The sequence below is a fragment of the Stenella coeruleoalba genome (genome assembly GCF_951394435.1).
Source record: "Stenella coeruleoalba genome assembly, chromosome: 14".
Taxonomy (NCBI): domain Eukaryota; kingdom Metazoa; phylum Chordata; class Mammalia; order Artiodactyla; family Delphinidae; genus Stenella; species Stenella coeruleoalba.
Window position 1 is genome coordinate 65,894,663 of NC_137160.1, and position 21,928 is coordinate 65,916,590.

Below are 21,928 nucleotides of genomic sequence, written 5' to 3' on the forward strand. Positions count from 1 at the left end.
AGAACTGGGCCTGGATCGTAAAAGTAAAATCAGAGAGCCTGCGTGAGAAATGGTACCTGTCCCAGTCCTGGCCCTGTTGGTATCCAGCGGGGCAACCTGGATTCGTTTCTTGACCTCTTTGCAATTCAATGTTTTCATCTTAAATTCTGTAATTATGGTGGCATTTGGGATGCACTGTAGTGTCACAGGAAAGAAGCTTGTACCTTACTAGATAGAATTTGGAGGCAGCAGGGTCTTTGCAGTGACTCAGGGCTGCACCTCCCTGTCAGATCCCTTCCGGGTCCAGTCAGCTTTGCTGAGGGCTTTTCCCAGCCCTCCTGTTGGTGCTGTGTTTGCGTGACTCATACCCGTCCCTTTTCTCAGGCTCAAAATTTTCCTGCTTTTTGTTACAGATGCCAGAAAAGTCCACACTGCCCCTGCCCGAACCTTGTCCCTGCTGCGCCCCCTGCTCTTTTTGGTCGCGACGGGTGGCGGGTACGCAGGTTACCGGCAGTATGAGAAGTACCAGGAGCGAGAATGGGAGAAGCTGGGCTTGGAGATCCCGCCCAAACTTGCTGGTCACTGGGAGGTAACAGGATGGAACCACCTTGGGTTCTCATGGAGCACAACTGCCTGTCACTTTGTAAATTGCTCCAAAGTTAAACTGTTTGAAAAAGTGAAATGTGCTTTCTTGGAGCTCACATCTCCAGTGGTTTTGGGGCTATTACAGAAGTTATACCTTGGGCATCATGTCCGGCTTCCCTCTGTCTCCAGATCCACCCCTGGTCTCCCCAAGGCCTCCGAGTGGAAATTTCCTGCTGTTGAAATATTCAGAGCTCGTGCCTTATACTCAGGCTGGCGTCCTGACAGTTCATGCCTTCTCAAGTCTGAGGATGAGCTGGAAGGGTTGGACTTTTGTGATGTGGATAAGTTCTCACCAGAGACCAGACTGAAATCGTCAAATTCCTTTATCGTTACTGCTCAAAATGCTCTCCCCGCAATTGGGCCGTGCAGTTGGGGCGGCCTTCGGTGTCGTTGTACCTTGTGTGATACGTAATGAACTGTCTTACTCATCTGTGCTTCCTGAGGCCCAGGATATCTGACTCAGAGCAGACATTCAGTAAATACTGAAATTGAATATAAAGGTGTAAGTTTAAAAATTGCTTTCTTTTTACCCATAATTTAACAAGTGAAATATCAATAGACCCTGATAGCTTGGGCAACAGAGGGGGTGAAAGCAGAGACGATGGTATTTGGGATGATGCATTTGGATTTCCCCATGAGCTGCGCCATATCAGTAATCCAGCTCAGCTGCACCCAGCAGCCAGGGTCCCAGTCCTGAAGGCAGGTTCTAACCATGCTCCTAGTAGCTGTGTGGACTTGGACACGTCACTTGCCAAGTTTTCTGTTTTTTGGTTGTATATTACAGAGTCCTTTTTTACAGAATTGTATAGTATGTGAGTCATACTTTTTAAGTATGCTGAACACTGTTTCCCATAACATTGGTTGTTTCCTCTGTAAACATATCCTTCTCCTTCAAACTAGTGAAGTACTTGTTAAGACTGTGATTCATGACCCCACTCCAGTGTTAAACCCAAGCTGGCTTCGCTCTGACCCCAGGCATCTGTCAGGCTGACCCACCTGGTGACATGCCCACCTGCTTTCAGGAAATTCCCACTCATTTCAAAGGTATCCCAAGAGAATCTACATTTGGAAGAAATTTGCTACTTCCTCATTCATAAAAGACTAATGTCAGTAGTTTTTCATAGCATCCACTGTTTGTATAATTGGGATTACTGCCATATATGAGTCAATACCTGAAAAACGATTATTTGTAAAGAGGACAGGGTTGATTAGCTTCTAAGTTCTAGGCTCTGGACAGTGACAGGACACAGGAGCAGAGTGGCCTAGTACAGTGAGAAGTCTGAAGCCCCTGTTGGTAAAGAACTGGGCTTAAGTTAGGTCCTGTTCTTTCGGTGGAATAAGATGCCTCCTGGGTTTGCAAGTTGGGCAACATTTCATTTATGAAGGGGAAATGGTCTGGGCTCAGAGTAGATGCTGTAAGATTTCAGGAGAGGCAGCAGGTTTGGGGGGGAGGGGCAGGTTTGGGGGGCAGTTCTTGAATGGGCAGATGGGGGCTGGATCTTAGTCCCACCCCCGGCTCTACCTAATCACTGACACCTCATATGAAAAATGAGAGAGTACCCCAGTCTGGCTGATCCTCAGAATTGTTTGGGGAGCTTTAATGATACGGACTCTTTGGTCTCAGCTCACTCTAGAGATTTAGAAACTTTGGGCAAGGCTCAAGATCTTTGTTCTTACAAGGCCCTGCGGGTGATTCTCATAAGTCAGATTTAGGAATCATGGGCAGATGAGCTGTAAGGGTCCCTTCAGGGCTCCATTAGTATGTGGCAGGTGAAAATTTCTGGTGGCGATTTTGCTGGAATATAATCCCTTCCTATCCCTGAAGTCACGTCTGGCATCTCCAGAGCTAAGAAAGAAGACAGGTTGGAAGTTACTGCTGAGATGGCCTCTGGGGTCAGTGGCACAGTTGAGGTGACTGGGTGATTTTTTCTTACCAAATAGTGTTTTCTGGGTTTCCAGGAGACAGACGTGGGCTGTATAGCCATCCCCACACATGAAGCCTTCCTGTTAGCCCCTCTTGGTCAGAGTGCCAGCAGGAAGCCTTTGTCCTTCCCTAGCTTGTGAATTTCTCTTGTTGCAGAGAACCCTCTGGTCTTCCCTCTGTATCAAAACTCTCAAGAGCATGGTTGTAGTACCTTATGTTGAACAGCACCTCGCAGTTTTTCTGAACCCTTTTAGTTACAACAGTTCACTGAGGTAGGAAGGGCAGGTGTTAGAGCTATTTTACAAATGGAAAGACTAGTTGGTGGCAGAATAGGTTCCAGAACAGAGGTCTATCGATGCCAAATGCCGTACTCTTGGAACAATAAATACCGTGTTGCTCATAGAAGGTGCTCTTAGTATAGGAGCTCGACGGTGGCAGTGAGAGATGGAGGGAGGGCTTGCTGTGTATTTGAGGTACCTCCATTCTCTGGGGCTGACTGTTTAAAATGGGAGGTGAATTTGAGTGGCCTGACTTGAACAGTTGTTGTCTGCGATAATGTGACGAGCATTCACATTATCCACCGCCCCCCCGCCCAGCCCCCAGCACAGCACTCCTGAAGAATTCATGCTCACATCTTTCCTTCATGTAAATAGAATTTCCTCTTTTTTTTTTTGAATTTCCTCTTTTTGGTAACAGTTTAGAGGAAACCATAACTCCAAAATCTATGCTGCCTCACTCCCTGCAGGCTGTCCTCTGGGCTGGGGTGGGTGCAGCGCTCACGTAGGAGCAGTAAGGAGGGAGGGACAGGGTGTCAGGAGACTTGAGATCTGGGCACCAGCAACTGCGAGGCCTTGGGTGAGTTGTGTCACCTTGGGGCTTCTGTTTTTACACATTTAAGAAAATGTTTCTAAGATTTTTGCCTGATCTAAGATTCATGTTGTTTTTATGGTAGAAAAGAAGAAAAAAAAAGTTCATGCAGGGACTTCCCTGGTGGCAAAGTGGTTAAGAATCCGCCTGCCAATGCAGGGGACATGGGTTTGAGCCCTGGTCCGGGAAAATCCCACATGCCGCGGAGCAACTAAGCCCGTGCGCCACAGCTACTGAGCCTGCGCTCTAGAGCCCGCAAGCCACAACTACTGAGCCCGCGTGCCACAACTACTGAAGCCTGTGCGCCTAGAGCCTGTGCTCTACAACAAGAGAAGCCACTGCAATGAGAAGCCTGTGTTCCGCAGCAAGAGAAGCCACTGCAATGAGAAGCCTGCGCACTGCGACGAAGAGTAGCCCCTGCTCGCCACAACTAGAGAAAGCCTGCGCGCAGCAAAGAAGACCCAATGCAGCAATCAATCAATCAATAAATTTATAAAATTAAAAAAAAAAAGTTCATGCAATCTGCTGAGTAGAAATGAAACCTATGTGTTTGCTGCTGTGGGATTAAAGGGAATTCTGTAACTAGCAACAAAGTAACCTGTTAAGGAGAGTGGAGTCTCTGGAAGCTTTCAGGAGCATCCAGGTTCCAGTAGCTGCACTCTTTCTCTCTCTATATATATGGCATCACTTTCCCCAATGTGGAAATAGCTTTGTCCTTTATCTACTTATAAAGATGTGTTCATCTACAAAAAATAAGGAAGTGTTGCAAAATATGAAGATGAAAAGAGTTGATGACCTGTAATCCTACAACCCACAGGAAACCAGTTAACATTTTGGTGAACATCACCCTTCTAAGCTTTTGGCTCTGTTTAGGAGTATGTATTGTTAAATTAATTTTTATTTTTAGTAAGATAGTTTAAAAATTTTAAATAAAATATGATCATGTGAAAATTCAAATAGTAAAGAAGGGATTACATAAAAATGAGCCTTCCACTCTCCACCCCGTCTGCTAATCCCATTCCTGCTCTCCAGAAGCAAGCAAGAGTTTTTCATGTTTTTTTTAAAATTTATTTGTTTATTTTATTTTTGGCTGTGTTGTGTTTTCATTGCTGTGGGCGGTCTTTCTCTAGTTGCAGCAAGCGGGGGCTACTCTTCGTTGTGGTGTGCAGACTTCTCATTGCGGTGGCTTCTCTTGTTGCGGAGCATGGGCTCTAGGCATGTGGGCTTCAGTAGTTGCAGCACACAGGCTTGGTAGTTGTGGTTCACGGGCTCTAGAGCGCAGGCTCAGTAGTTGTGGCGCATGGGCTTAGTTGCTCCGCAGCATGTGGGATCTTCCCAGACCAGGGCTCGAACGTGTGTCCCTTGCATTGGCAGGCGGATTCTTAACCACTGCGCCACCAGGGAAGCCCCAAGCAAGAATTTTTAACATTTCTTGTGTATCTTCCAGAAAGTCCCTCCATACTTACATATTTATTGAAAGTTGATTTAATTTTTTTCCAATTTCATTGAGAAACAATTGATATATATCACTGTATATGTTTAAGGTGTACAGCATGATAGCTTGATACATTGTGAAATGATTACCACAGTAGGTTCAGCTAATATCCATCATCTCATATAGATACAATAAAAAGAAAATAAAGAAGAAAAGAAAAAAGGAAAAAAAAAAGTTTCTCCTTGTGATGAGAACTCTTAGGATTAACTCTCTTAATTTTCCTGTATGTTAATACAGCAGTGGTAACTATAGTCATCATATTGTACATTACATCCCTAGTACTTATTTCTCTTATATCTGGAAGTTTGTACCTTTTGGCCACCTTCCTCTAATTCCCCGCTCCCCCTCCTCCTCAGTCTGATCTGTTTTTCTGAGTTTGGTGGGATTTTTTGTTTTGTTTTTTGTAAGATTCCACATATAAGTGAGATCATATGGTATTTGTCTTTTTCTGTCTGAGTCATTCCACTTAGCATAATGCCTTTAAGGTCCATCCATGTTGTCGCAAATGGTAGAATTTCCTTATTTTTTATGGCTGATTAATACTCCATTGTAAATATATACACCATAACTTCTTTATTCATTCATCACTTGATGGACACTTAAGTTGTTTCCACGTCTTGGCTACTGTAAATAATGCTACTGTGGTGATTTAATTTCTTTTTTTAAAAAAAATTTATTTATTCTTTGCTGCATTGAGTCTTCGTTGCTGAGCGTGGGCTTTCTCTAGTTGCAGAGAGCAGGGACTACTCTTCGTTCTGGTGTGCTGGCTTCTCATTGTGGTGACTTCTCTTGTTGCAGAACACAAGCTTTAGGCACGGGCTTCAGTACTTGTGGCTCGCGGGGTCTAGAGCACAGACTCAGTAGCTGTGGCGCACAGGATTAGTTGCTCTGCGGCATGTGGGATCTTCCCTGACCAGGGCTCAAACCCATGTCCCCTGCATTGGCAGGTGGATTCTTAACCATTGTGCCACCAGGGAAGCCCTGATTCAATTTCTAAGTCGACTTTACTGAGGTATTGTTTACATGCAATAAAACCCTTTTTAAGCATATAATTCATTGGTTTTAATAAATATATAGACTTGTGTAATCACAACCACACTGGAGATATAAAATATGTATCCCTTTGCAGTCAGTATCCACCCATGGTTCCAGGCAATCACTGATCTGCTTCCTATCACTATAGATGAGATTTTTCTTTTAAGAAATTTTATTTAAATGGAATGTACTCTGTTCTGTGTGGTTTATTTCGCTGACCATAATGTTGAAATTCATTCCTCTTTATTGCTGAATAGTATTTCATTGGGTGGATATGCCACAGTTTTTTTTTTTAATTTTACTTATTTATTTTTGGTTGTGTTGGGTCTTCGTTGCTGTGCACGGGCTTTCTCTAGTTGCGTGAGCGGGGGCTTCTCTTCATTGTGGTGCGCGGGCTTCTCGTTGCAGTGTTTTCTCTTCTTGTGGAGCACGGGCTCTAGGCACGTGGGCTTCAGTAGTTATGGCACGAGGGCTCAGTAGTTGTGGCTCTCGGGCTCTAGAGTGCAGGCTCAGTAGTTGTGGTGCACGGGCTTAGTTGTTCTGCAGCACGTGGGATCTTCCCGGACCAGGGCTCGAACTCGTGTCCCCTGCATTGGCAGGAGGATTTTTAACCACTGTGCCACCAAGGAAGCCCCACATATTATTTTTAACCCTTCATCTGTTGGTGGACATTTGGGTTGTTTGCATCTTTTGACTATTATGTATAAAGTCTATATGAATGTTTAAGTCTTTGTGTAGACATTTGTTTTCATTTCTTTTGTGTAAATACCTAAAAGTACAATTACTATTCATAGGTAACTGTGTATTTATAAGAAACCACCAAACTGTTTTGAAAGTATTAATAGTTGTTTTACCATTTTGTATTCCCATTAGCAATATATGAAAATTTCTGTAATCTTATTAGATTCACTTATTCTAGTAGCTTTTTGTAGAAATTTTCATTGAAGACATTCTGGGTTTCATTTTGGAAGTTTCAAGTTGTTCTTTTTTATGTCTTCCATTTCTCTCATTATGATCATATTTTCCCGTAAATCTTTGAGCGTATTGTGCTTGTTTATTTAGCTGTCTCAAAGTCCTTTTCTCCTTTTCATCATCTTCTGTCATTTTGGGGTCTATTTCTTTTTCTTTTTTTCAAAAAATAAATTTATTTATTTATTTTTGGCTGCATTGGGTGTTTGTTGCTGTGCGCGGGCTTTCTCTAGTTGCGGTGAGTGGGGGCTACTCTTCGTTGCAGTGCGTGGGCTTCTCATTGCGGTGGCCTCTTTTGTTGCGGAGCACAGGCTCTAGGTGTTCAGGCTTCAGTAGTTGTGGTGCACGGGCTCAGTAGTTGTGGTGCACGGGCTCAGTAGTTGTGGCTTGTGTGCTCTAGAGCTCAGGCTCAGTAGTTGTGGCATACGGGCTTAGTTGCTCCACGGCATGTGGGATCTTCCTGGACCAGCGATGGAACCCATGTTCCCTGCATTGTATTTTTGTCTTTATTGCTGCACGCGGGCTTTCTCTAGTTGCGGCAGCAGGGGTACTCTTTTGTTGTGGTGCGCAGGCTTCTTGTTGAGGTGGCTTCTCTTGTTGCAGAGCATGGGCTCTAGGTGCACGGGCTTCAGTAGTTGTGGCTCATGAGCTCTAGAACACAGGCTCAGTAGTTGTGGCATACGGTCTTAGTTGCTCTGCGGCATGTGGGATCTTCCCGGACCAGGGCTCGAACCCGTGTCGCCTGCATTGGCAGGCAGATTCTTAACCACTACGCCACCAGTGAAGCCCCATCATATTGTTTTGCAACCATTACCACTATCCGTTCCTAGAACTTTTTCATCATCTCAAACAGAAGCTTCGTACCTTTTAAATAATATTCCCTAGTCTACCTCCCACCCAACCCCCTTAAGCACTGTTCTACTCTGTCTCTGTGAAGACTGTTCTAGGTTCTTCATATTAGTGGAATCATACATTTGTCTTTTGGTGTCTGGCTTATTATTTCACTTACCAGATTTTCAAGATTCATCCATGTTTAAAGCATGTTTCAGAGTTTCTTTCCTTTTTAAGGCTGAATAGTATTCCATTTTATGGATGGACCATGTTTTGTTTATCATCTATTGATAGATAGTGGGTTGTTTCCACTTTGGCTGTTGGAATAGTGCTTCAGTGAGCGTTGGTGTACAAGTATCTGCTTGAGTCTTTGCTTTCAGTTCTTTTGGGTGTATAACTAGGAGTGGAGTTTCTGGATCATATGGTCAATCTATGTTTAACTTTTGAGGAACTGCCAAACTTTTCCACAGTGGCTGTACCATTTTATATTCCAATTCGCATTGTATGAGGATTCCACTTTCTCCACATCCTCACCAACACCTTTTTTTAAAAAAATTTTTGAATTTTATTTATTTTTTTATACAGCAGGTTCTTATTAGTCATGAATTTTATACACATCAGTGTATACATGTCAGTCCCAATCGCCCAATTCATCACACCACCATCCCCACCCTGCCCGCCGCTTTCCCCCCTTGGTGTCCATATGTTTGTTCTCTACGTCTGTGTCTCAACTTTTGCTCTGCAAACCGGTTCATCTGTACCATTTTTCTAGGTTCCACATACATGCATTAATATACGATATTTGTTTTTCTCTTTCTGACTTACTTCACTCTGTACGACAGTCTCTAGATCCATCCACGTCTCAACAAATGACCCAATTTCATTCCTTTTTATGGCTGAGTAATATTCCATTGTATGTATGTACCACATCTTCTTTATCCATTCGTCTGTCAATGGGCATTTAGGTTGCTTTCATGACCTAGCTGTTGTAAATAGTGCTGCAATGAACATTGGGGTGCATGTGTCTTTTTGAATTATGGTTTTCTCTGGGTATATGCCCAAGAATGGGATTGCTGGATCATATGGTAATTCTATTTTTAGTTTTTTAAGGAACCTCCATACTGTTCTCCATAGTGGCTGTATCAATTTACATTCCCACCAACAGTGCAAGAGGGTTCCCTTTTCTCCACACCCTCTCCAGCATTTGTTGTTTGTAGATTTTCCGATGATGCCCATTCTAACTTGTGTGAAGTGATACCTCATTGTAATTTTTTTTTTTTTTTTGCGGTATGCGGGCCTCTCACTGTTGTGGCCTCTCTCGTTGCGAAGCACAGGCTCCGGACGCACAGGCTCAGTGGCCATGGCTCACGGGACCAGCCGCTCCGCGGCATGTGGGATCCTCCTGGACCAGGGCACGAACCCGTGTCCCCTGCACTGGCAGGTGGACTCCCAACCACTACGCCACCAGGGAAGCCCCTCATTGTAATTTTTGATTTTCATTTCTCTGATAATTAGTGATGTTGAGCAGGTTTTCATGTGCTTCTTGGCCATCTGTATGTCTTCTTTGGAGAAATGTCTATTTAGGTCTTCTGCCCATTTTTGGATTGGGTTGTTTTTTTTTTAATATTGAGCTGCATGAGCTGTTTATATATTTTGGAGATTAATCCTTTGTCCGTTGATTCATTTGCAAATATTTTCTCCCATTCTGAGGGTTGTCTTTTCGTCTTGTTTATAGTTTCCTTTGCTGTGCAAAAGCTTTTAAGTTTCATTAGGTCCCATTTGTTTATTTTTGTTTTTATTTCCATTACTCTAGGAGGTGGATCAAAAAAGATCTTGCTGTGATTTATGTCAAAGAGTGTTCTTCCTATGTTTTCCTCTAGGAGTTTTATAGTGTCTGGTCTTACATTTAGGTCTCTAATCCACCTTTTAATTTTTTTATAATAGCCATCCTAATGGGTGTGAAATTGTATCTCATTGAGGTTTGGATTTTCATTTCCTAATGACTAGTAATGTTGAGCATCCTTTCACATGCTTATTGGCTATTTATATATCTTTGGAGAAACGTCTATTCAAGCCCTTAGTCCATTTTTAAAAATATTTATTTATTTATGGCTGCGTTGGGTCTTCGTTGCTGCACGCGGGCTTTCTCTAGTTGTGGCGAGCGGGGGCTACTCTTTGTTGTGGTGCGCGAGCTTCTCATTACGGTGGCTTCTCTTGCTGCAGAGCACGGGCTCAAGAGCACAGGTTCAGTAGTTGTGGTGCATGGGCTTTTTTGCTCTGTGGTGCGTGAGATCTTCCCAGACCAGGGCTTGAACCCATGTCCCCTGTATTGGCGGGTGGATTCTTTTTTTTTTTTTTTTTTTTTATTTATTTGGTTGCACCGGGTTTTAGTTGCGGCACGCATGTGGAATCCAGTTCCCCGGCCAGGGATCGAACCCAGGCCCCCTGCATTGGGAGCATGGAGTCCTAACCACTGTACCACCAGGGAAGTCCTGGCAGGTCGATTCTTAACCACTGCACCACCAGGGAAGTCCCCCTTTGTCCATTTTTGAATTGTGTGGTTTTTCGTTGCTGAGTTGCAGGAGTTCTTTATTTTTCTGGATACTAGACCCTTATCTGGTATATGTATTTGCAAATATTTTTCTCCTATTCTATGGCTTATCTTTTTACTCTCTTGATCATATCTTTTGATGAAGTCCAATTTATCTATTTATAATTTTATTTCCTGTGTTTCTGGTGTCATATCTAAGAAATCATTTCTGAATCCAGTGTCATGATTTTCTCCTGTTTTCCTCTAAGAATTTTATAGTTTTAAGTCTTATGTTTAGGTCTTTGATCCATTTTGAGTTGTTTTTTTATATCGTGTAAGGTTAAGTATCTGACTTCATTCATGGGGATGTGCAATTTTCCCAGCACATTCCCATTGAATGGTCTTGGCCCCCTTCTGGAAGTCAGTCTCATTCTCTTGTAAATGACAGAGGTGATGTAACGCTCTGACAGAATGTTGGAGAACTGGGAGGACAGTCATGATTCCCATCCCTTCTCACCTGACGACTTGTTGCATAATCACGGGCTTTATTTTTCACTTGATGTCTGTCTGTTTTTTTAAATGGATATACAGTTGACCCTTGAACAATGCGGGTGTTCGCGGCACTGACTCCCCTTCCCCCAGCGACTGAAAATATGCGTATAACTTTACAGGCCGCTCTCGGTATGCGTGGCTTCACATCCTCCAATTACGTAGTACTGTAGTACGTATTTATTGAAAAAAGTCTGCTTATAAGTGGACCTACGCATTCAAACCTGTGTTGTTCAGGGGTCAGCTACTCCTGTTTTGTATCTTGCCTTTTTTACCTTATACATATTGCTACATATGATGATTTTGCAAGACTTCATGTAACTACATACGTTAAGTGGCTCTGCTACCATAGTGGATTCTGGTGCCCTGGTGGTTTTTACCATCATGATTAACGTTGTAGAGCACATCTTTGCACGTAGGCCTTTTCCTCAGGCTGAATGCCTCAGTGTAGAATTGCTGTCTGAAGGGGTCTGGGCACCTGCACAATTTTTGCTACATGTTTGCCATCTAAAACTATTGTACCTGTTTGTAATAAGCATTGTTGGGTATATGAACCACACTGGGTGTTACTGAAACAGTTGTCATAGATGAACACCATTCCTCTCTTCTTGCATTTGCTGCTTCATTCAACAGATCTTTGAGCTCCTTCCATATGCCAGGCCCTGTTGAGATGCTGGGGATCCACTGGTAGAGCTAGAGCTCCCATCCTCAGAGAGCTTCCCTTATTAGGGGCTGAGATAGCTGAGAAACAGATGGACACATGGACATGTCTAGTGGTTGAAAGGCCGTGGAGAGAACATAGGTAAAGGGCACAGTGTCTCAGGCTGGGGCAGAGCTGGGCTGGGACCAAGGCAGTCAGGGAAGGAAGGAAGGCCCCGCTTAGTGCCGTGTGGGCTGAGAGGGCATCTGAGGGGCCGGGAGAGTGGTCCAAGTAGAGGCTTGAGATGGATAGAGAACACTTGTCTCTGTTTAGGGAGAACAAAGAGCCCCTGTGGCTGGAGGCACAGAAGGCAGGAAGGTAGGAGGGCAGGAGGACCCGTGGCGCCAGCTCAGCCTGTCCTCTGAGTGAGTGCTGAGTGATCTGGGTTCTGATCCAGTTGTGCTGGCTGCTATGGAGACAGATTAGGGGACCTGTTGGGAGGCTCTGACAGGATCCCAGCAAAAGAAGGTGGTGGCCTGGATCAGAGTGGGGAGCAGTGGAGTTGGGGTAGGGGGGAGGCACTCGATTCTGGTATCTTTTTTATTGAAGTATAGTTGATGTACAGTATAAGTTACAGGTGTGCAATATAGTGATTCATAATTTTTAAAGGTTAAACTCCTTTTAAGGTTATTATAAACTATTGGCTATATTCCCTATGTTGTACAGTATATTCTTGCAACTTATTTAATTCATTAACTTATTTATTTTTGGCTGTGTTCGGTCTTCGTTGCCGTGTGCGGGCTTTCTCTAGTTGTGGCTAGCGGGGACTACTCTTCATTGCACTGCGCGGGCTTCTCATTCTTCTCATTGCGGTGGCTTCTCTTGTGGCGGAGCGTGGTCTCTAGGCATGTGGGCTTCAGTAGTTGTGGCACGCGGGCTCAGTAGTTGTGGCACGCGGGCTCAGTAGTTGTGGCTCTCGGGCTCTAGAGTGCAGGTTCAGTAGTTGTGGCACACAGGCTTAGTTGCTCCGTGGCATGTGGGATCTTCCCGGACCGGGGCTCGAACCCGTGTCTCCTGCATTGGGCAGGCAGATTCATAACCATTGCGTCACCAGGGAAGTCCTTGTAACTTATTTTATACCTAATAGTTTGTAGCTCTTACTCTCCTATCCCAATATTCCTCCCCACCCACACCCCCTTGCCACTGGTAACCACTAGTTCTCTATATCTGTGAGTTTGCTTCTTTTTTGTTATATTCACTAGTTTGCTGTATTTTTTAGATTCCACATTCGATTCTGGGTATGTTTTGAGGGGAGAGTGGACAGGATGCACTGATGGATTGCATATGAGGGGAGAGAGAAATTGAAAATGACTCGTGAGTTTTGACTTGAATGGATGCGAGGGGTGGAGTAGCTCTTTACTGAGAGCAGTGGAGGAAATATCAAGAATCATACCTTAATACAGTTTGTAATTTGCTTTTCTTTAAATGTGAGTCCACTTCAACATTTTCATGTGTTTATTCTCTGTCTATACTGGCTCAGAGTATTTGTAAGTTTAACGTTTAGTCTGAATAGCACGGAACAAGGAATCCACCACATTCCTCTGGCTCTGGTCAGACCAGGAGTACGCCCTGCCCTTAGAACTGGAGCCTCGAGCAGGCCGAGTGCCGCGCATGAAGGAGGGGACGCTTCCATGAGTTTCTTTTCAGGAACTCATGGTGTCCTTCCTGAAAAAGGTCAGGGTTTGGGGTCAAAGAGCCCGGCTACCGTATTTGGGCTACCTGGGCCTGGCGTTTGGCCTCAGTGGGGAGGGTGGTCGCCACCAGGCCTCTCTGGAGAACTGGCTTCAAGGGAGCAACACTGACCGGAGCTGGAAGGCCACCGCCTGTGCCCGAGCATCACAGTCTGCGTTTGTGTGGCAGCTATGATTTCAGATATGCTGTCCTTTTTGTCCCTATAAGTCAAAGGGGGGAACAGACCTTCATAAGTGCTTCTTACCAAGAGGGTTGGAAGGTGTGTAGCGTCTGTAAGCCCAGGTCACCAGGTGACCTGGATGGCAGGTGTGTATGGGGGGAGTGCCCAGGTGTGCCGCCCCCCTCCTGCCGGGGTTTCCTGTTCCATGAAGGGTGGCATCTGGTGGCAGATTTCCCTTGGTCTCTGGTGCTTCTGAGGAGTCCTTTTTGCCTTCACGGGTCTTGAGGACAGAGGTGCAGGCGGTGGGGAAGCTGGCCTGGTAGAAAGGGGGGCCCTTTGGGGAAGAAGCCGTCCATGTGTCCCTCCTCCTGCAAACCAAGGAGCTGACTCTGCAAAGATGGGGCCCTAGGCTGCAGAGTGGGCTGTGGTCATCGGAGGGCTGCTGCCTGGACAGGAGGGAGGGGTTCGGCTCGGAACTGCCCCACCCGCCTCATGAAGCAGGAGTGGTGGGCATGATGCTGCCTCAGGGCCAGAGAGGCGCTGTGTGCTGAGTGTGGTCTTGAGTTTTTCTCCCTAGTAGAATTTAGAGGTTTTTCTGTGGCTTAAAGCAAAGTCTTCCAGTATTTTATTGTGAACACTTTTGAACAGAGTAGAAAAGTTGAGAGAATTGTTACCCACACACACTGCTTGAGTGACCAGTTATTAATGTTTCCTCGTATCTGCTTTGTCTCTGTGCATATGTACAGACTCTCCTCTGAGCCACTGAAAGTACATAGCAGACATTATGAAACTTCACCCCTAAACACTTCAGTCCACATCTGAGCACATCTGGTTTGTTGTCATCTCGTCTGGCCATGGGGTGCGTTAGCACTGCTTCCTTGTTTCTGTCCTCAGTTTAGTATTTTTTAAATGTGAGGTGTGACTTTACAGTTCTGAAAAGGAATAAAGCCAGATCAGCCTGTCAGGTCTCCCACGTCGCTCACCGCTACCCTGTCGATCTGCACTTGGCATTTCCTTCGCTCCACGAGTCCATGACCTTGGACAGTGTAGAACATGTTTTGCATGTTTTTAAACTTCTGTAATTTTTATAGCTTTATTGTTCCCCTCTGTGAACAGGCTGCTGTTAAATGAGAATGACATAGGTGTAAATAAATACCTGGTCCTATGCTGGCAGGGGGTGGAGATTCAGTAAGTACTATTTTACCTCTTACCTAATAGGTGTTGAGAAGACAGTTCTGGATGTTAAAATGGGCAGACAGTCAAGTTGGTGGGAAGTAGCCCCTGCTGCCTGCCCAGCTCTGACCTCAGAGAATCCTGGCCTCATTCCAGGGCAGGAGGACATCTCAAGGCCTCAGGGACCTCCTTCGTGGTATGTGCCAGGAGCTGTGGCAGCCACTCCAGCCTTTCCTCTCCCTTGCCTCCTCCAGCCCAAGGGGGTGCTCTGTGCCTGCACCACTAAGGGGAAAGGGAATGGACAAGGCTGGGCTCCTGCCTGGAGGGAGCTTTCTGCTGGGCTTCCTTACCCTGCTGCACCCTCCTCGCTGCCTGGGTGGCAGAGAAGTCATCTGGGCTGGTGGGATTGCTAGGAAACATTCGAGAACACGAAGGGAGAATTTGGCAGGGCTGTGAGAAGCCTTCAGATGAAGGAATCACCTGAGGGTAGTCCGTGCTTGTCTGGGCTCCTGCCCAGGCTTCTGTGAGGCTGATAACCTGCCCCTGGCTCCTCATGCCAGCCTTGGGACACCGACCATCACCTCTCCTCTTCGAGGGGCCTCCATCGGCCCCCAGGGAATGAGAATTAACAGAGAGCACCTGCCACCCCTGCCCCGCCACTCCCTTCTGTCCTCTGGCACAGCAGGGCACGGAGTTCAGTCTGCAAGGAGCGGGGGAGTGGCAGTGGGTTGCCTGAGGAGGTTGGCCTGTCCACGGGTGCTGCGGCCAAGTGGCCTGGGGCCTGCAGAGCCTCGCAGTGGCACTAGGTGGCACTCCCGCCCAGGGGAGTCCAAAGAAGGTGGGAGGACTAGAAATTAAGGACCAAGTGTGGGTGGCCGGAAGGGACCTCATTTGGGCTGGGAGAGTAAACTTTCCAAGGGGGTTTTTCTTACTCCCAGAAATTATGTTGAGTATTGTCTGGAATATTGTCCAGAAGGCATTTCCCTCCTGAGATGTACGTGGTGGAGGGCAGGTTAGAAGGCTGGGCGGGCTAATCTCAGGGCAGACCTGTGGGCTGGTTTATGAGTTTCCTAGACACCAGTCAGCCTGAGAGGCTTTGAATGATTACAGAGGAGTTCTGGTCCACGTGGAGCGGCCTAGTTGGTCATTTTACAGTGGAGAGCATCAGCGCTCCACAGGCCGCTCAGCGAATAAGAATCTGGGCTTTTGATTCAGACTTGTTTTTCCCCCTTAGGTCTAACTTCGGTCCTGCTGGATGCACTGCAGGCTTTGGGGAAGTCAGGACGGTCTTCCTGGATTTCTGGTTCTGGAATTTAGTGTTGCTAAGATTGTGTGTCAGCATCTTCCTGTGCTTTTAACTCCTTTTTATTCCATCTCGAGTGGTGGTTGGTTGGAGCTCTGAGGTGAGCAGGGGTCTAAAGTCTCGCTGGGGCTCCGAGAATGCTGTGAGCCCAGGCTAGGAGGCTGAGTGGGCTCTGCACCTCCTCCCTGCCTCCCAGTTCCTACTGGCATCCCAAGGATCCCTCCAGCTTGTTATGGAGCACTTGGTTGGGCTGGATCCAGATGAGGGGGCAGGTGTGTGGGGCTGTGTCTGCATGTTGCTGTGTCCTCTTCCAGGCTGCTTTGGCTGAGCTGCCCATCTCTTCACAAGCCCTGTCAGCTCTCTTCCTGGTCTAAATGTTGCTTTAGAAACTAAATTCCCAGTGGTCAAAAGAAGCTGGGGTTGTTCAGCTAATCAGGCTCCTGAATTCCACATGCTTTTTGTGGTTGAGTAGTGGTGGTGTTCCCCACTGGACCCTCCCCCTCCCCTAAAAAGTGTTAAGCTGGTTCATTCCATCCCATGTTGCCTGCTTTCAGTGGGCATGGGGGTAGGGTGCTGACCCTGCAGTGGGGTACCATCTAGGGGGGTAGAAAGATAAGGTGAGAATCACCCCACAGGTCTTGATCCCCGCTAGGAAGCCTACGTGCTGGGCGGGGGTGGACCTTGCCCACTGGGTCTTGTTTGCTGGTCTGCACCAGGGGCTTTTGTGTGTCAGGGTGTGTCTGCCTGGAGGAGAGGGGGTGGGGTGAGGAGCAGCCTTTGTCTTCAGGGTCGGGTGTATGAAGGAGCGAGGGCTTTGAGGGCTAGAAAAGGTGTCTGGAGGTGGCTTTGTGTTCAGTCTAGAGAAGCCGGCCCTCGGGTGAGGTCCGCAGCACGTGGAGGCCCTGGCGGCCCGGAGGGGTGTGTGGGAGGCGCTCACGGCCCAGGGAGCCCAGCCCCGCCCTCAGGAGGCACCCGCGAAGTCCTGTGGCCGCCTGCCGGTCGCCTGTTCCCGCCGCTCCCCTGGCCCCGCCCCTTCCCTTAAAGGAACCCCAGGCTGGGGGGCGGGGCGCGGCTGACTAGCGAGCCTGGTGTCCGGTCTCCTGCCGCTGCCCCTGACTGGGTGGAGCCGAGCCCCCGCACGCAGTCAGGCTTCCGAGGAGCGAGGAGCGGCGCCTCCCTGCGAGTTCAGCCGGTGCGCGGCGCCGCGGAAGCCAGCGGAGCGGACCACCTGCTGGTGAGTGAGTGGCCGCGGCCGAGCCGTCCCGCGCAAGCGGAAGGCCTGCTCGCGTAGCCGGGAGGCCGGTCGCCCCTCACCGCTTGGGGCCTGAGGAGCCCACCCCCCAACCCCGATCGAGTGTGGCTTCCCTGGCCCCACACGGTGGGTCACGGGGCCGGGCAGGATGAGCTCACTTCCTTCGCGTCGTGTAGCATCTCCTTGCCTCCCGGCCCGGAAAAGGGAAATGTGGGCGTTGCGGGCGGCTCGATGTCCTCCTGCGCCCATTTCCTCAGTTCTGCCCGAAGGGTCTGGGACGGGCGCCAGAGGGGGAGGGAAGCAGCAGTGTTCCTCGGTGGGACCCGGACATGCTGCAGTTGTCACCATGTACCAGACAAGGGGCAGGAGGGGGTGACACTCTGCCCTTCCCAGGACCCCGTTCCCCGCTAGTGCCAAGGATTGCCCCAGAGAAGGTTGCTTTCCTTCAGGGGATTTAAGAAAGAGTCTTGCCGAGTCCTGTCCCCATCTCTACCGCCCTTGAAAGAGGTGCCTCTGGATCCTTCTCTCTGCTTCCTCTTCTCTCGCCCAAGGCTTCCCCAAGATGGCTCACCCGTTTCACCTGGGAGAATCCATTTTCCTGGTTCCCTACTTCTGACATTTTGTCAGCTTCTAGCCTTGGAACTCAGGGGAGGAATGGTTGGTGGCCCCACCTGGACACAGCTACCCAGCAGCCCTGCCCTCCAGAGCCGGGAGTGTGCACAGCAAGTCAGGCTGGGGACACATGTTTTGGGGGGCACTGGGGGTTTCTGCTGAGGCTTCAGGCCAGGTAACTGGCACCCGGTGAGCTTTCCACCCAGGGAGCAGGAGCACATCCTTGGGCTCTCGGGCTGGACACGTGCAGGGTTGCAAGGCCTTCATCTAGGGCGGTGAGGGGTGGGTGGGGATGTTGCAGCACCTCTGGGGTGTGAACCCCCAGAACAGCATGTCCTGACAAAGGTGAGCTCCCCCCAGCATGGTCCTGTTGAGCCATCCCTTCCTACTCACATCATCGCTGCCCCTGTGGTTTGGGCTCCTCTGTCAGAACTGCCTCCTCTGCCCTGTTCCTTCCATCTTCCCAGCGGTAGCAAACTTCTGTCCTCCCAGAGCGTGGGTTTGGAAAGGGAGGGGAGGCACTGGGAGCCAGGTCTGGGGGGTGAGGCTGCACTAAGCTCTTGGATAGAAGAGAGGCATGGGGTTTCTAAGCAGAGTTGTTCTTGGCCTTGGTCACAGCTTTGATGTGAGACTCAGGGCGGGTGAGCAGGAGGAAGGACCCTTCGCATTTCCAGATGAGGAAACTGAGACTCAGAGAGCACGTGTGACTTGCAAGGCCTTTCCTAGCTCTCAGGGCGAGGGTGGGGGGAGGGCGTCCAGGATCACAGTAACCAGATTGTCCTTGCCCCCCACCAAAGCCTCTGTGTTCTCATGTTCCATATAGCCATGTAATGACTTTAAAGTCCTACTGGTCATAGCCCCAAACTCACCTCCACAGAGTGTCCTTGAGACTCTCAGGAGAGAGGGAAGGGGTCTGTACTTCTCTGCTTCAGGGCGCTCTCCTTGCAGGCTCCTCCTTCAGGCCTGAACTCCCCAAGTTGCACTCAGGGAACCAGAAAGGGAGAAAGCTCTAGCCTGGCCTCCAAAGGCCACTGTAGGCGCAGAGGGCAAGTGGGGCTCTGAGATGGGGATGCTGGGAGCACTGTTGGTTGAGGAAGTGGCTCTGCTCCTGGGAAGTGAAAAGGGGTGACCTCTAGGGACCCCCTTCCCTCCGTCCTGCGGCTCTGAGCTAGTCAGAGGGAGTTGGCCTGTTTCCTGGTGGACAGCTGAATTCATGTCAGCTTGCTGGGGGCCTTTTGGGGAACACTGGTGATTTAAAAGAAACCTGACCCTGGTCTCAGTGTCTCATTTTAGAAGAGGAAGTAGAGTAGTGACAGAGACAGGACTGAGGCGTGAAGACCTCCTGCCCAGCTTCTCAGGGCAGTTCCTGGAGTCTCTCCAGGATAGCAGCTCCTTGGGCTGGTCCCCCAGAGTCCCCTCCACAGCCCTGGTGGGCTGTGTGGCCCGGTCAGGCCCCTGGACTGGAGGCCTTGGGGGAGAATGCAATGCAAAGGCACACACGGGGGATCTGCTTTGAGGTCCTGAGGTCTTGGGCCAAGCTGGGTTTGTCTGTGGCTTCCTGAATGTGCCTTTCTGACAACATCCTGCAGCGGTCAAGGTCCCACTGTGGAAAACTGGGAGGAGGAGGCCTGGCTCCCATCCCCGCCCACAAGGCGTCGCCAGCCCCCACTGTGAATCCCGGGTGTGCGAGCAGCCCAAGCTTTCTAGAGTTTCTAGAGTCGGGGAGAGAGCCTTGTCCTGGAGCCTAGCTTCAGGCGCAAACCTGACTGCCCATCACCCCGCTGGGCCTGTTTCCTGGGGAGCCACCGGGAGGCGAGTTTGGGGCCCCGAGGCTGGGAGGGCGGGGCAGGGCTGTGCTCCGCAGGTGGGTGGGGCTGTGCTCGGCAGGTGGGCTGTAGGAAGGGACTTAGCGGGACCTCAGCTCGAGCCTGGCCAGGCAAAAGCCAGAGTGTCCATGGGGCCTTGGGCAGGAGGAGGCCTGTGCGGGCACCCTCCTGCCATTCAACGGCCATTCAGCGAGGCGGGTAGCCTGGGGAGATGAGCTTGCCGAGGGGTCCTGGTCTGAGGTGGGGTGGGCCTTGGCAGGGGTGGAAATCCATGCTAACGTCCAAACCTTAGTCAGCCTCATCCAGCCCCATGGCCACTCACACCTAGAGATCTGGCAGGTGTCAGGCTGGCGGTTTTCACCTCCTTGGCTGAGGTGGGTTTGCCCAGGACCTCAGAAGTTCAGCCTGTGAGGGTCGAGCTATGTCCGAGTTGGGGCCTCCTGTTCGGTCTTGGCGTGGGGGCCTGGGCCGGGTCAGTTCTCTGCCTTCGGAGCAGCCCTGGGACCCCGCATGTCTTCATCTAAAGACGACGTGGGGCACGTGGGTTGGGGGCTGCGCTGGGCGGGGCTGTGACTCCCAGGCTGCAGAATGTTTGCTCTCCCCCTGCCTGTGATCTGCAGAGGCTGGGCGTCCTCTCAGGGAGCTGGGCGGCCGCGGACCAAAGTGCTGTTCCTCCCGAGAGAGATGGGAAGGCGGGGTGGCCGTTTTCCCTGAGGTCGCCCTGGTGCCCCTCTTCAGAGGAGGCAGGTATGGGGGACCCTGAGGCGGGGGCTGGGGACGACGACGAGGAGAGAGCCGGAGCAGGCCAGATGCTGGGGTCTCACTGCCGTGCCTCTCCCGCCTTCCTGCGCCCTCATCCCTCAGATGCTACTTTGTCATCTGAAAGGAAAATGGGTCAGGTCCCAGAGAGGGAGGGGCCGCCGGGGCCGCAGACAGGCCGACGCTGGGCGCCCGCCTGGAGCGCGGGGCTCAGATTCCCGCTTGTGCTCCTGGGTTCAGAGGCGCCGGGTCCCCTCCCTGCTGGAAGCAGGCAGGCAGCCAGGCCAGGGACAGAACGGGCCGAGGGCGGGGCCGGTGCACAGGCCGAGCAGGTGTGTGATGGGTGCCTGTCTCTGCAACAGCCCTGATCCGTTGGACTGGACCTAGCCAGGGAGCGGTCCCCCAGCCGCAGCCGCCGGGGCGAGGAGCGGTGACAGCGCAGGAGCTCCGGGGGGGAAGGGAGGAAGGAGGAGAGACAAAGGGAGCGAGCCTGGCACTGCCTCCCTGCGCCGCCCACCATGTGTCAGTCAGAGGCGCGGCGAGGACCGGAGCTCCGCGCGGCAAAATGGTGAGATGCTGCGGGCCACGCCTGCGTCCTAACCTGGCCTCGCCCCGCCTTGACCTCCGAAAGGTCAGAGTTCACGTCCAGCGGCCCCGTGGTGGAGGTGGTGGCGGCAGCAGGGGGCCAGGGTACCAGCCCCTGTGGCTGGAGGGGCCCGGCCCGGGGGACCTGAGTCAGAGAGCCCATTTCAGGTACTGGGGGGCCAGCAGGCTGGTGGGCCAGTGTCTGCGCTGCGCCCCCACCCCGCTGCAGCGCAGCTCCTCCGAGATTGGTCCCTGTACTTCTGCAGAGAGCGAGGTGGATGGGGGGAGCCCAGGGGAGAGCAGTGATGTGTCAGGCTTTGCTTGGCCCCTACCCACTTGCCAGACCTTTTTAAAGCTGGAGGGGGTGGGATGGGAGAGACAGTGGACACAGGGGGTCTGGTGAGCAGTGGAGAAGCAGCACCTCCCAGGGCCACCATTGAGCTGCAGGGCCTGCCCTTCGGCTCAGTTCTCCATTTTTTTCTGCTTTTCATATCAGCTGAGGTGCCTCTTTGTTCCTTGGTTTGTTGAGCAATTGGGGGCAGAGGACAGAGCTTCTCTGAGAGCACATAGGCACAGATGGAGCCTTATTCTCCAGTTGAACGCAGTGTTTCTGTAGATGAGGAAACCGAAGCCCCGGGACATTCTCAGAGTGGGTAGCAGTGTGATCTTGTGATGGCCACACTGGGGCCTCAGGAGCACTTTCTAGGTCCTAGGCATGTGGCAGGGTAACTTGGGCCTCAGTGTCATGCCTCAGGAGGGCCAGGGTTCCGGTGGAAAGGCTCATCCCAGAGTCTGGCTCCCTCGAGGCTGAGCCTGGCTTAATGCGCTGAATTTGAGCTGGTGGGGTCTGGGGAAGGCCCACCTACCTTTATTGGAAGGAGGGGCCTGGGTCAGGTGTATGTGGCCCCAGCAGACCTGGAAGGTGGCCTGAGGGTTGGCGGGGAGCTTATCCCCACCAACCTCTGGATCGTTTTGGAGAACCTGACCTGATGCAGAAAGAGCACGGGGATGGATGGAGCAGTAGCGTGCGTGCGTGTGTGTG

At 50.2% G+C, this 21,928-nt stretch overlaps 1 protein-coding gene across 4 annotated transcripts in view; it reads left to right on the forward strand.

Moving 5' to 3' along the window:
* The window catches only part of PISD (phosphatidylserine decarboxylase), a 37,276-nt gene that overhangs the window by 9,946 nt on the left and 5,402 nt on the right, over window positions 1-21,928 (forward strand). For 2 of the 4 annotated variants that reach the window (XM_079941734.1, XM_079941733.1), the window contains exon 3: window positions 393-568. In XM_079941734.1, the coding sequence (XP_079797860.1) occupies window positions 393-568 (176 nt within the window). Of the gene's footprint in view, window positions 1-392; window positions 569-16,715; window positions 17,087-20,663; window positions 20,870-21,928 lie in introns of those variants that run through there. The other 2 variants (XM_079941735.1, XM_079941736.1) reach the window with 2 other exon arrangements.